Source organism: Rhipicephalus sanguineus, chromosome 6, assembly GCF_013339695.2.
Source record: "Rhipicephalus sanguineus isolate Rsan-2018 chromosome 6, BIME_Rsan_1.4, whole genome shotgun sequence".
Taxonomy (NCBI): Eukaryota; Metazoa; Arthropoda; class Arachnida; order Ixodida; family Ixodidae; genus Rhipicephalus; species Rhipicephalus sanguineus.
Genome location: NC_051181.1, coordinates 30,579,129 through 30,594,433, shown reverse-complemented (window position 1 = coordinate 30,594,433; position 15,305 = coordinate 30,579,129). Strand labels below are relative to the sequence as shown.

General features: G+C 47.5%; 1 protein-coding gene across 1 annotated transcript in view; it reads left to right on the top strand.

The window, feature by feature from the left end:
• The window catches only part of LOC119397162 (uncharacterized), an 84,771-nt gene that overhangs the window by 17,532 nt on the left and 51,934 nt on the right, over positions 1-15,305 (top strand). The window contains exons 2-3 of the mRNA XM_049416469.1: positions 1,679-1,812; positions 4,633-4,834. Coding sequence (XP_049272426.1) covers positions 1,679-1,812; positions 4,633-4,834 — 336 coding nt within the window. The remainder of the gene's footprint in view (positions 1-1,678; positions 1,813-4,632; positions 4,835-15,305) is intronic.

Sequence of the window (15,305 nt, the reverse complement as noted above, 5' to 3'; positions counted from 1 at the left end):
CTGCCTTCATAACACCGGACGGCCTGTTCGAGTTCAAGGTCATGTCCTTCGGTCTTTGCTCGGCACCTGCGACTTTCCAACGAGTCTTGGATACAGTACCAGCTACAGTACTAGTGTACCAGATACCTTTGTCATGCGGCCGTACATACATAGGGCAAACAGGCCGGTGCATTAATGTGAGGCGTCTTGAGCACAAGGATTGATTACAAAAGAAATCAACTAACTTGTCCAAGCACTGTTCTGAGTGTCAGTTTGTGCCGTTTTTGTTGACACAAAAATGTTGTTTGTTCATAATGACAGCTACACTAGAGAAGTAGCTGAGGCATGCCATATATCAAGAAAAGCAAGTGATTGCGTTAGCCAACCTTCCCTGACGTATCTTCGAAGGAAATGGGCCTGTTAACCATAGGTGACTAGGGAGCTCACACGAGGCTTTGACTTACGGTTTGACAAGTGATTCATCTTTGACAATGAGCATGCGCGCCTTGAAAAGTGCGTTTCGTTTTTTCATTAAACCAGTTGCAAGTTCAGCGCCTGATGTGTCTCTTCTTCCTTCGTCTTGTGTTCAAGAAAGCTCTGTTTTATATTTTTACCATGGAACCTCGCCAACTCGCCCAATTTGCGTGTCTTCTTCAGATAGAAAGAGATAGAAAGATATAGACTTGAGAAAAAGGGGGGAAAAAGAGCGAACATAGCCATGTAAACTATACTATGATATAATATAGTACAGTATAGTGTATATTATATAGTATGGTATAGTATAGCAGAATGAAGGGTGTGAATGGAGAAGGTAAAAGCCTAGCCAAGCCAGGACCAGCTAGGTGCACACCAGCTTTGCTGTGTCCCAGCCTTGCGCGACTTAGTGCAAGCTGCGGTAATTTTTTTCTTGTTGGTAATAGATATCTATGTCCATTTTTACGGTTGTGAAATGGAATAATAATTACCTTCAATTGTGGCGTGGTCACCCGCGGTCCCCAAAATTTCGCGCTCACAGAAGCATTTTTGTTGGGCGTCATGCAAAAGCGCCCGGTGCCGTACTTTGCATGGGTGTCATTGACAGGGAAGTGGTTCAAATTGTTTTGTCCTTTGCTGTGACGTACTTCACTATCACACCGACCATACCTCGCAATGGTATCGTGATTATGGCTTTTACGTAAAGCCCCATATTTTTTTCTATTGTTGGTGATGGTGACAATCATGATACACAAGCACCCATTGTCACCTGGATTAAGCCACAAGAACATTCGCCTTGTTAGCTGCCCAGTCGGCACGCCGTAATCCTCATTTTCAGCTTTACTATGCAATAGACCCTTTTCACAATTGTAAAGCTAGCTTTCTTGCTATGTAGTTTGCCCAACTAATGGCGGTTAGTCACTTACTGCAAACAGCGTGTTCAAGCTCATTTTGCTTATGCTATGACGTGGAAAATGTAGGTAGACTCCGCTCTCTTGACATAAACACGCATAGTAGACAAGCCCCAGCACGTGCAACTAGGACTTCGTCTCCGCTCTATGCAAGACAGGTACCGCCTTTAGTTGGGTAAATGTGCAGCGCAGAGAAGCGCACTTGCGGATTATGAAAAGGGTCTATTTGTTCCTGTTCCTAATAGGCTTTACCCGCAGTGCCTTCAAACGCGCAGATGGAAGTTCCAGTGCTTGCTTGAATGAATTACATGCAGGCGCCGAGAAGTTCAAGCCATGCATCGAAAACAACGTGCTGCTCTCACCGTATCCAAAAGTCAACGTGCCGGTCTGCTCGGTCTACACGGTGGTCAAGGCATTCTTAAGTTCGGCTGGATCTAAGCTTGCAGCGGTGAGCGTACGCATCCCGGCTTACAGCCTTGCAGTGCACAACACGGAGTATTGCTAAACATATGCCAACGAACTATGCACAGGAAGCCTGCTATCGCAAAAATTGGAAAAGGACTATACAATTGAAGTTACATGTCCATCAGTTCTTGCGCGAAAATCATCGTTTGCTCCACGAAGAGAACTCCAGAAGCTTATACGCTGGTTCTTGAATACTATTCCTGTATATATAGTGGAGCTCCTGCTATGATTGCAAAAAATGGCAGCGCAAAAAGATAAAAATTAACGACACACGGGCGGCACAAGACGACAAGGACGAGCGTCGTCTTTTTGGTGTCATTTTTTTTTTACATATTTTGTTGCGCTGCAATTTTTTGCAAGCATGTACCTACACGCTCAGCTTGCCGCTTTAATCCTGTGAGGATGGTACGAAACATGTGCAACGCAGAACAAGGGTAATTTCTGTCAATCCGTATTTTGTCACATTTTCTCAGACACTAAATTGATTAGTGACCTTCAGAGCCTAACAAACATGTACAGTTGAGGTTACGGTGCCCTACACATTCACACGGCCGGAATGAGCGCGACGTATATACTGGGTGCATGTTTGGCGCTTAAGGAGGCGCTCTAGCACGTTTCAGTAGCTACAGCTGTTGATTTGCGGGCAGCCTAGCCTGATGGGTGGACAGATAAACGCAGGAAGATACGCATCGGCATGGGCCGCGCCGACGTTGTTCAGCCCAGAAAATTTCAACAAGTCGGGAAATCTTAGCCATCTACTACTGCGACGAAGCCCGTCTTGGTGTAAAACGGAGTATGACGCTGAAGAGTCCTATTTAAACTCGGGTGCTAAACAATGCCTCGTTTCTCCCACATTGCTTTTTAAGAAAATCCCGAATGCGCACTTGCGCTTTATGGTAGAACTTCTTCAAAATCAGAGTGCGCTGTTTTTTTTTTTCCTAAGCACAAAGACCCGCACGAAGTTGAAAAAGCTAGTTGCATCGCAACGAGCACTCATCGGCTAACTGCGCTCTGGTAGCATGCACTCTATGGCCACCTCTTTATGTTAGTGCAACTTCTGTACGACTAGCACACCGCATATTTTTTCAAGAGCTTTCGTAAACCTACGCAGCGCCGCAGCAGAATACAGGGGCGAAAAGTAGCCTGTCGCTAACTATTTATTTATTTATTGTACCTTACAGGTCCAATTAGAAAACAGTGAATAAAGTGTGACGCAGTCAGACATTACAGGGCATGGAAGGCACGGGTTAAGCAGATGGATTTTTTTATCGCACCTATATAGTATTGTGTTACTATAGGGGATATTGGTCGTCGATGACTTTAAAGCTCAAGGACAGTGCTCATCTACGACTCACATTCGCACATTGAAATACTCAGTATCGTTAATCAGTGATAATAATGAATGTAACAAATCATTGGAAACTTATAGGTGCAACCTCTCAGATCGGCGTATTGTGAGAGTATTACAAAGAACTAAATATGATACGATGATACACAGTAGCACAAATGAAGAGCAGTAGCGATAGTTGAAGAAAGGGGTGAAATTTCGATTATAATAATCAATAATAATATCAGAGGTTTTACGTGCCCGAAACACAATATGATTATGAAGCACGCCGTAGTGGAGGCTCCAGAAATTTTGACCATCTGGTGTTGCACTGACATCGCACAGTACTCGGGCCTCAAGCATTTCGCCTCCGTCGCAATGTGACCGCCGCGGCCGTGATCGAAGCCGCGACTTTCCGGTCAGCAGCCGAGTGGCGTAGCCACTACACCACCGCAGCGGACAACAAGCAATATTAGGACTGACTCAGGGGGGTAGCCAGAAATTTTTTTTGAGTGGGGCGGGTTCAACCATACTTAATATGTTCGCGCGTGCGTTTGTATGTGCGCGTGTATATATACGCAAGCAAAACTGAAAATTTTCGGGGTGGCTTCGAACCCCCCAACCCCCCCCCCCCCCCTGGCTACGCCCCTGGACTGACTGTTACGTTGTATTAGTAGTGAGGACGAATAATGATTACACGATGTTGACCATCAGTTTGCGCTATGCGTCAATGAAAGTAGTGATGGCGATGACGAATTCGCGGAGTGCTTTTAGTTGCAAATTAGGAAACAATTTTGTAGCTTAATTACGACATTTGAGTGGCGGAAATGAGCATACACTAAAAGCGACACAGCAATTTTTGGTATACATTCTCACGCTGAGGTAGCGTGTTTGTAATCAATACACTGCGTCAGCGCCGCGAGTGCTTGTTCCTGGCCTTCTTTCCGCGGCGATAACATAATTCGTGTTTTTGTGCTTCAGCCCATATCATGAGATGCTGTTAAAATGTGAAACTGCACTCCGAAGCAAAATTATTGCGCTGATATAGGCACCCAGGTTGAAAACATGCACACGTGGGCACTAACGCCGGAAACTTCACGCATACGTGATTGAAAAGCAGTACCAAAGCCTTACACGCTCTTATTTTGTGCTAGAATAGTTTGAGACTGAAGCAAGGAGCGAAATAGGCGTTTGCATAAAATCCGTTGTCTAGTGACGACTTAAGACATTAAAATCCACCCGCCGAGGTAGCTTGGCACGTACGGTGTCACGTTGCTGAGCTCAAGGGCGCGGGCTCGATTCCCGGACACGACATTTCAATGGGGCGAAATGCAATGAAGTACTTTGATTAAGAGCTCGTTTATGAACCGCAGGTGGTCGAAATTGATCCGGAGTCTCCCGCTGCTACGTGCCTCAGAATTGTATGGTCGTTGTTGCACGTGAAATTCCCGTGCCCGTTTTTGATGTTTCGCACAGGTGGACTACCACCGGAGCTACACGCGCCAGGAGCTACTACGTGCTATCGAACGCTACGCGGCCGGCTTCCAGTCGCTGGGCGTGCGTAAGGGACACCACGTGTGCATACACTTGCGCACTTCGGTCGACGCATTCGTCGTCGTGTTTGCACTCGTATTTGCCGGTGCCACCGTCGTCCTCTGCAATACCTCACTGAAGCACCGTGAGTATCCGTTGATACCTTGAACGCACAGGGTGTTGGTGTTGTTCTACTATGAAATGGAAAGAGCGAGTGACTTTCTACAGCAATATAGGTTTCAGACCCTGGGCCCCGAAAAACTTGCTCAGAGTGTCGCACTGTCACAAAAGCCTCTAAGGCATCTTTTGAATTATTATACAATGCCCCTGATTCATTGCTTCTCCAGTGCCACGCGTGGCACCTGCCTCACCCAAAAACGTTATTGCTGCTAATCTGCGTTACAAGCCATCCGCATCTGAACTAATAAATACGCCATTAACACAATCCGTATGAGTTTTCTTCTTCTCGTCGACCTCTTACTTGAAGTGCTTAAAAACAAATTGTATACAGCAGCCCCACTTGTCTTTGCGGTAATAACTCAATACAAAAGATAGTAGCCGTTTCCCTAACACCATTGTTACGGAGAAATCGTGTAATCAATTCACTAGATGATAATCAAACACTCAATGCTTCATTCTTAAACTTTTGCAGGTGGTGTGAAAATTGGCAGACGAACATTAATTTTCAAAAGGCAGCTCCTATGTGCTTTAGCAGACAGAAAACCCCATCAACGTTTAATTATTCGTTCAACAATTATGTAGTGCGCCTCCTCTTCACCACAAACTTATCGTGGTCTCATCACATCGACACAACTTACAACAATGCCCTGAAAAAACTGGGGTATCTTAACCGTTCATTACGTTTAGCCACCAAGGAAACAAAACTGCTAACATACAAAACCCTCATAAGACCTATCCTTGAGTACGACGCCACTGTATGGTACACCTATAAAATTGGTGTCATAAAACCCATCGAATCCATCCAGAAAAAAAGTCATTCGCTTCATTTTCAGACGCTATGATTGTAATTTCTCACCATCGTTCCATCTAACGCACGTTGGTTTGACTTCTGGCCCCGCCACGGTGGTCTAGTGGTTATGGCGCTCGACTGCTGACCCGCAGGTCGCGGGATCGAATCCCGGCCGCGGCGGCTGCATTTTCGATGGAGGCGAAAATGTTTGAAGCCCGTGTATATAGACTTAGGTGCACGTTCAAGAACTCCAGGTGGTCGAAATTTCCGGAGCCCTCCACTACGGCGTCTCTCATAATCATATCGTGGTTTTGGGACGTCCAACCCCAAATATTATTATTATTGGTTTAACTTCTCTTTCTAAAAGACGCGACATCAAGTCTCTGAAACTTTTCCACTTTTTTTTTCAATTCGCCGCAATATTCATCGCACAACAACAGTACTACATAACACCTGCCAAAACATCCACTAGAAAGAGCCATGCCCTCAACGTATCTGTATTTTATGATCGCACAGACTTACTTCTTCAAATACACTTTTTCCCCCGATATATTGAAGTGTGGAATACCATACCCGGTCACATTCGTTCGTTACAGAAAGATGAATCATTGAAGGCACTAAAAGACGGTATGCCCTAATCCTTGCTTCTTGCTTTACAATGTTTATATAAATATGTTTATGATATTTTCGTATGTCCCTGAACTGTTATTGTTTGTGCTTATCTCACCTGTTTTCGGGGGTTTTATTATTATTTACTGCTCTCAACCCACTCCTGCGATAGCCCTGTAACCGGGCGTGAAAATAAAAATTTTAAAAATTTAGGATTACTGCTTAGAAGAAAGGTCTGTAGAAGCTGGCTGGTGAGTTCTTGTGCACTATTCCCATTCTCTTTATTCTACCTGAAAGAGCATCCTGTATGTATTTTCTACATACACGACTCACACTGATGGAGGTTCTGGGTATCGCGGTTCGGGACGGAGCTTGGCGGCAGAACTTCCAAAGCCGTCCCCATCAAGACTGACGGTGAGCCGTCCGGATCAATGTCATCATCAATTGTTTTGGTACTAGCTAAGGATCCCAAAACATACTGTGGGACTGATTTCTCCAACGTTGAAGACTTATTCCCCATGCTTGAGCCCATAAGTACTCACAACAAACGGGATCCAACCGTTACACTAGCCAATGTGAAGTTCTACATGAAAAGCAAGGCGAAATAGCGGTACGAAATTAACCAACTTGCCTCTGGAACCAGTACAAACAGAAGTTACAACAATAGGTTATCAAACCAGCTGGTAGTACGGTTGCCGGAAATCGGCCTCCGGCACCGATCCTCTATTGGCGGCGAGATCGACCTGTAGGTGGCAGCATCGTCGCCCCGTTAGTGTGGATACGGCTTTGGTGCGGTGAAGGGAAGTGTAAGGGTCTGCTATTTTGACATCGTGATTCTGTGTTCAGTATCTGCAGAAAACTCTTCGTTTTCGATAGTGAGGCTTTGTTCGGTGCCACAATGCCGTACATACTGCACAAAGCCAGGGATAAGCTTCCATCTCTATTCCACCGACACGGAACGTCGTCGAGTTTGGCTCGTTAGGCTTCGTAACGGCAACACGCCTTCCGAGTACGCGATAGTGTGCAGCAAGCACTTCGACGACGGTGCATACAAGGGTACGCGGACGTGAAAGGATGGTGAGTAGTGAGCGATAACTTCGGTATTGTATGCATTCGTGCTTGTTGCGGCTGTGCACTACGAGTGTGAAGACGGTTGCAGTAAGCGAATGCTCGGGGAAACTTCGCGAGGGGTGTTCAGTCATGATTACCCTGTGCCTTGATTGCCATACACTTTCGCAAGAAAATTAATCAAGAATCAATCGAGAAAGAAGAAGAAAATTAATTCGCGCAATTTATTCTTTGCCCTTCATGTACCGTCTGCGCTGCGAATGCAATGTTAGTTCGCGCTCAGCTGCGAGTCTGTTTAAATGAGTGTCCCCGAGCCCTATTGTAGTATGCGCATGTTCCGTTGTGTTTGCACAGCTAAGAGAACAGTCCTTAGCGTACCGCAAGGTAAATACGAGCACTGAAACGTGGCAGGTGTGTATGCATGACCTGGTGCATAGTAAAGAGTACCGTTTTGTGAGCCCTGACTCGCCACGTAAGCGATGAAAATGCGCTAGCGAGTTTATCGCCACTGCTGATCTTGATATGTATTTTCTCGCTCTCTCTCTCTCTCCTTTTAAGGGTTCTCGCGGAAGAGATTGAGGCTTGACGCACTTCCGACACTGTACTTTGGCAGTGAAGTCAATGTCTGGGAAGGGAAGTCATTATGCATACCTTGGGACAGCATGGTAGTTCAGTTATGGGGGCAGGTCCATACTTCTGTTTCACAGTGTACTTTGCGTTCTGTCCCCATGATTGGGGCAAGTCAGTTGTTGATAGAAGCGTCAATTGTTGATATACAACAGCACAGCAACACAGTGCTTGCACTTGTGAGATGTGCTGAAGGAAAAATAAGCAAAATACTGTTCAATCTACTTTTAATATTTACTTGGTGTCACTGATTCTAAAAAACTCACAGGGTCCCTTATGCATTCGACTAAGATTACTCAAAGGCGAAAGCCATCTTTTTTTCCTTCAGTCAATGCATTGATCCTCTCCCGCCACGTGCAAGCTTTCTGCACCTGAGCTGGTTTAGCACTGACTCCGTGATCGGCAGTGCAAAGCGGCGATGTCGTGTTGGCGTCATCGCATGACGTCACTGCATGTGACATCATAGTGACGTCACAAAATTCTTGCACTACTTACCCTGTAGGGCATGTGCAGTTCGATTTTGCTATGATCGCATCGCCGGCCAACTTTAGATCGACTCGATGTGGTCCTTCGTAAGCCCGAACGATTGCAGCGCGAATGCGATAATGTGCATTGGACCGTCAGAGCAGCATGAGGACGCGATGGCACTACATTCAATAATGTGGCCCGCTGCAACGATCTCGTCGCCTTCAACGAGACACCTGACACCGTCATCAACAAGGTTAAGAACGATGCTCAAAGGCAAGGGCACTGGAAACGAAAGAGAGAACGCATATTAGCCTAACACGTTAAAAGGCGACAAGTGCATATTGTGCGGTCGCATCAAGCAAAGGCTTTTCGCATCGATTAATTTACGAGATATAGCGATTCACGTTACGAATTTCCGTTGCAAAAAGCAAACAATTGGATTTTGACAGGTTACTCACCGTCGTCGACAACTTCCATCGTAATTTCGCGAAGTACGAACACCGCATACAATGCTGGTGAAGCGGCCACGGTTGACCGGCATCCACACTTCAGGGTTTCGTCCGTTCGCCGCTAGGCGCCGAAATAGAAACATACGTCGCATACATCCAGAACGTACTGGCTCTATGTTGTAAAACCGACAGCGACATATCAGAAGCTGAAAACGGTGTAGCACATGCTCAATGGAATGGCTGATGATGCTTCCAACTTCCTCATGTGCAAAAGCTGCTGTACCATGGGTGCCATCATCAAGGCCTGCCAGCACTTCCAACAAGCCGATAACCACCACACTTTGCAGACATTCGCTAAGCTTCCAGATACTGCTGCAACATCCACTTGTGAAAACCAAACACCACGACATCTGTCGCCATCAGAATACCTTGCGCGAATTGTTTGACATCAACAGGAAGTGATTGTACTCCCATCATGCTGCCATCCCTGTTTTAGTTCGTCTTCAGCCGTGAGCATGAAAACATAGGAGCATGAAAAAAAGTCCGCGCATATCCACGAAGTGAATGATGGTGAGTGGGCGAAGCACTGGAGATCGTTCCGTAACCGTGAATCTCCCGTGACATTTCCCACACACGCATGTAAATGAGTGACAGCGCCTGTGTACAGTTATATAAAATGTGTTTTGTTGGTCATAACTCGTATGTCGTGTTCAGCTGTGGATTTCGTTTTGCCTTCATTATTGCTGCTTTGTGGTCCGTCAAATGTAGAGTCAACGGTTCTTCGATCGGATCTAGCCTGAAGTTGGCAAAGACGAGGTTGCGCGGCGCCGCACCCTACAACGGTCCATTTTGGGACCACTTGCGCGCTACGCGCGCTCTGTAGACGGTTTTCCGCATGTTGCCACCTGTTAATCGATGCGCTTGTTTTCGAGCAGATTTCGAGTGGCACCGCGCCGAGTACGGCCTTAGATGCGAAGCAGCTTATGGCGGAGTTCAATCCGGTGGTGTGCGGCGTGACCACCCTTACTGCGCATGCGCATGCGCAGACCCTCTTCACACACCTCCTCTCCACTCGCCCTCTCTACTCCCACTCCCCCTGCCTATTCCCGCTCTCCCTCCTCGTTTAGATAAAAGGCTCGCGTTAGGTCGTACACACGTTACACACGCTCAGTCACTGCGCCGGCGGCGCCGGTGTCATGAGTTCTAACGTCAACGTCGGCGCCAGTTGCAGTAATACCTTAACGCCTGCCGAGATCGCGGAGCAACGGGTGGAGCAGCGGAAGGCTCGACGCGCCGAAGCGCAACGTAAACGTCGGCATGCGGACCCCGAGCTCCAGGTTATGGAAGCCCAGCGGAAACGGCAACGTCGGCGGGAAACTGTTACGGATGAAACGCGGGCCCGACATGCCGAAACGCTGCTTCGCATCGCCTCATGGTCCCCTTTAGCGGGAGATGGTGTAATTTTTTAAAATTCATCATCAGCCTGTCTACGCCCACTGCAGGGCAAAGGCCTCTCCCATGTTCCGCCAATCAACCCGGTCCTGTGCTTTCTGCTGCCACGTAATACCTGCAAACTTCTTAATCTCATCTACCCACCTAATTTTCTGTCTCCCCCTCACGCGTTTGCCATCTCTTGGAATCCAGTCAGTTACCCTTAATGACCACCGGTTATCCTGCCGACGTGCTACGTGCCCGGCCCATATCCATTTTTTAAGTTTTTTAAAATTATATGCGCGCTATGCTCGCTCTGTAGACGGTTTATGTACAGCTGTTTTGCACCTGCTCTTCGACTGTAGAATACGGTGGATGGTCATTGTGAGGTCTTAATTAAGGTGCTTCGCCCCTAACATAGGAATAATTTGTGTGTTATCTGTAACCGAACGCGTTAACTGCCGACGGACAGCCAGTTTGTTTCGCTTGTCATCATGTGGGACATAACTCCTGCTGTTGTCACAACGCATTTCCTTCGACCCCACGAATGCCGGCCATGCAAAGAGTCCAACGCCGGCAGTAGTTCTTCTACGAACACGGGTACAAACGTCTTCACCGCATGAACACCATCTTGTTCGGCGGAATCAAGTTGTCTGTCATTCCCCTGTGCTTCTCAACCTACCCTTTCGGAAGACGAAGATATGCAACTCCTTGAGGTGGTGCTGCATTGACTACTACTCCACCAAATCGTCGTTATGTGTCAGTGAGAAGTATAATTGGGAGGTATAAAATCGTCGTTATGTGTCAGGGAGAAGTATAAGTGTGGATGGCGTACCTGCCCAAGCACTCGTCGGAGCAGGAGCACGCCTATTGGCAATGAGCGGTAGCCTACCGAGACATAGAGAAACGGAAGCAGAATAGCAGGCGACACTTCCATAGTAACTTAGCGCACCACTCCACTGAGCAAAGTACTCTATAATAACTTCCCCTTTCTAGGCGCGCAGAATTTCTGTGGTATTGGGTGCTGCTACGAGCAGCTGTGCCATCTTTTCCTATAATTTTCACGCGTGACCTCGGCTTGAGTGCTACATGACTAAAGGTAGGAGATAATTATTTAGTAAGTCCTGAAGGTGTACCAGATTGCGAGAGCTAATTACAAGCCGTTGGAAAATTTTGTGTGATGTGTGGTCTCGTAAAAATTGTGCGATCCTCAACTATTCATATCTTACTGTATGAAATAAATAACAACCGTACACTCGCTATTTTGTGAACACAAGCAACCTTCTATTGTTTTGGCACCACGGTAAAGAGGTGGTGTTGCCGTAGGAATCACCATCGTACGGTGAGAGCTGAAAACCGTAAATCATGCATCCGTCACTTTGAGATTTAAATTGTATGTGAAAACTTCGTCTAGGCGCAGAGAAGCGCATTACTTAATCATCTCGATTACAAACCACTACAATTTTCTTTCTGAACATCACGTTGTGTAAGCAGAAGCTTCGCTACCTATATGGCAGACAAGCGGCCGCCAGCGCGGTGCTTCGAAAGGTCTCTCTTATCTGGTTCCAACTTAAATGAATATATATATGGTCTTTGCATGATTGTCGTTCCCACTCTTCGCTCAACATGACCGAGGCATACAAAGTAGGATATATGTGCCTACTGCCATTGCAGATGATACTCCGCTGGTGTCTGTTCAACCATGGATTATATCATTTAGAAACGGTTCGAAGAACTGGAGAGTCGCCCATCATTTCATGCGGCAACGTCATCCTCCGAGGAGCTCCAGCCGGCGTCCACTCAGCTGCCTACCACCGCGAGCGTAGTCCGCATCGTGCGTCGCGAAATTGAGGTGGTGTCTTGGCCATCTTCGTCGGCACGTCCTTTCGATTACCTTCGGCCGATGATCTCTTTGATTCAAACCATTGTTCGGGAAGGTGTCGCTAACGTCAGACAGCAGCCCGTGTGTTCGCCCACGAAACCTCGTCTTACTTTTATGGCACTGCCTTCGCGAGCACCAGCAGTGTCTCGACGCTATCGTGACCATCTGCAGAGGAAAGCGTGAGACAAGGTGATCTGCTTGCGTTACCATAGTGTGAGATGTATTTCTCGCTATACTGTCGTTGTCGCCCTTCCACATCTGGTTTGTTTTCTCGCTCTCGGCGTGACGAAAACCGGCACCCGCAGTTTGCCGCTCGTGACAGTGGACCATACCGTGGCGTTCCTCCCTTAATTCGACGCTCCAGCCGTTCGCTGTCCCCGCTCGATGATCGCTCCCGATCACCTTTGCCCCGTCAGTATTCATCCCCCAGCCCCTCTGAACACTCTGTCTCAGAAAACTGACCTATGCAGCTCCCAGAGGTGAAGCTGCATCTGGTTCTCGACCTGAAAACCTTACTTTGACTGCGGATCAGAACTTGCTCGGGGTGTGGTAGCACGCCTGTTACTTCCCTCAGTGACACGACCACGTCTTTCTGTTATGAGCTATAATCTCCGTGCTTAGCCGTGCAAGGTCTTTACCCCAACCAAACACCAGTTTGTACGTGTCACTAATGGAGGAACTTCAGCCGTGATCAGAATGTGCAACGCATGTCTGAAGCGTTACTATCGCGGCTCTGTCGCCATCACAACGGCTGAAGGATGGACAGGGCACCTTTTCATTGAGTGGCCGTGGACAGAGAAAGACAGCGTAGGACAGGCACCTGCTCTCATGTTCCGACACAGATTGAAAGGCAGTGCTCGACTTCAGCTTGGGTTGTCGCCAAGTTCTGGCCATATTTTTCAAGCGAAGCTTGTATTGACTGACCTGTACCACGGCCGCTACATAAAAAAACAGGTGCACATTCTATGGGCGCTTCATTAAAATATTTTGTTTTTGAGGACTGAGAGCGGTCTGCTGGACAACGCGTAAGGTTGATATCAGGAATTGCACATTTCAGGAAAATTCTGGCTTCGAGAAAATTGAATTCCTAACCCGCGTTTCCACGATCGCTTGATGGCCCTTTCGTTGGGCCGTCCTATAGGCTGACGATTGCTGGAAAGAACGTCAAAGACGCCATGCCGATTCAGCCAGAAAACAGCGGTCCGGGGACCGCCGCTGCCTAGAAAGAAAGAAAGAAAGAAAGAAAGAAAGAAAGAAAGAAAGAAAGAAAGAAAGAAAGAAAGAAAGAAAGAAAGAATGAATGAATGAATGAATGAATGAATGAATGAATGAAAGCCAAACACCAAACTTCGCTTGCCCCCATTACCACGATTGTGAAGGGCTCCTGATTTATTGACAGCACGTTTGCTGCTACAAACTTCTACCGGAATTTCTTGCAGCGTAGCTGTTATAGGCTAGTTTCTGACGAAAACTGCGTACGTCTACAGGGTGTGTAGAAAAAAGTAACGTCGACAGTGGAATCCGCGTACTAAGGACGAGGGACGAGTACTGGGAAAGGGACGAGCGAGGGCGAGCCCGAAACTGGCCATGTGTTTCTGAGTGAGTGAATGAATGAAATAAACGTTTATTTCCGAGACTGTACTAAGCCTGCAAGCTCAAGGTTGTAAAAGGTGGGAGGGTCCCTTATTCCAGGATGCTGCAATCGCATCCCGGGCTCTGGTGACGAGCTGTCGCTGGTCGTCCAAGTCCCGGGTAGAGATTCTGGCCTCCCACGTCTCGAAGAGGAGGTTAACGTTCGCGGGAGCTATTGACTTGCGAGTGGCGTGTTCCTAGCGCCACGGACACTCAAGCAGTAGGTGCCAGTGTGTGTGGTACATCGCAGATAGGCAGCGCTACCCCTTGTTTAACTTAGAGTATCTCGACCCGCGCTCCCAGAGCATGTGTACTGGAGTGGAGGTCTGCCTGCAGAATGGGCAGGCGTCATCGCGATATACGTCTGGGTATGCTTCGTGTAAAACGGCCAGACACGGAAATGTGCCGGTCTGCAAGAGCCTAAGAGAAACGACTTGCGCCCTGTTCAACTTGGAGTGAGGAGGTGGAAAGACCCTTCTAGACATATAGAATAACTTGTTAATCTCATTGTGAGCAGCAGGAGCGTCCCTGTGGTCGTAGGGGGAGTAGTCTCGGCGCTCCTTACACAGGAAGCGTGGTCGGTAATGTCGCGCGCAACTTCGTGAGCAGACTCATTGCGTTTCGGGGCAGCACCCTCAACCGACCGTACGTGAGCGGGAAATCAGTGAATCGATTATGGGTGAGAGCATCCGGACTCGTGACGCTAACAATACTTAGCAAGGGTGGAACTTTGGCCTTGTTGGTGCGACATATGCATAACGTTAAGCGCAATACTGAATCGACGAGGACGGGACAGGGAGTGACACACACACAAGCGCTAACTTTCAACACTGCTTTATTGTGAGCCGGATCACTGCATAAATACATGAAAATTGCGGACATCAGGCATGCGCAAATGTGAAGGATCTAGAAATGACCATTCTTTTCTGGACAATGATAATGAAGGTGCGCTGACACAATCTTGGCCTAACTCGTGTATGGTGGCTGATTCAACTATCAACCGCGTGGTCTCATCTTTGTGCGTGCGTCCAGAAAAGAATTGTCATTTCTAGATCCTTCACATTTGCGCATGCCTGATGTCCGCAATTTTCATGTATTTATGCAGTGATCCGGCTCACAATAAAGCAGTGTTGAAAGTTAGCGCTTGTGTGTGTGTCACTCCCTGTCCCGTCCTCGTCGATTCAGTATTGCGCTTAACGTTATGCTAACAATACTAGCAGCTTACTCGGCAATGCGACTCTTCTGTAAAGCCCAAACTGTAGTTTTGGAATCGCTGCGCATCTCGGACGCTCTACCGTCTAGCAGAGCGAGAGCGATGGTGGCCTGTTCGGTGAGTTCGGAATTTGAAGTGCGGATCGAAGCACTATTAGAAATCTTACCACTGGAGTCGACCACGACGACGGCAAAGGTCTTCCCATCGCTGTACTCCGCGGCGTCGACAAAGCTTGCCCTGTCTTCTTTCTTGATCTGTTTGAGGATC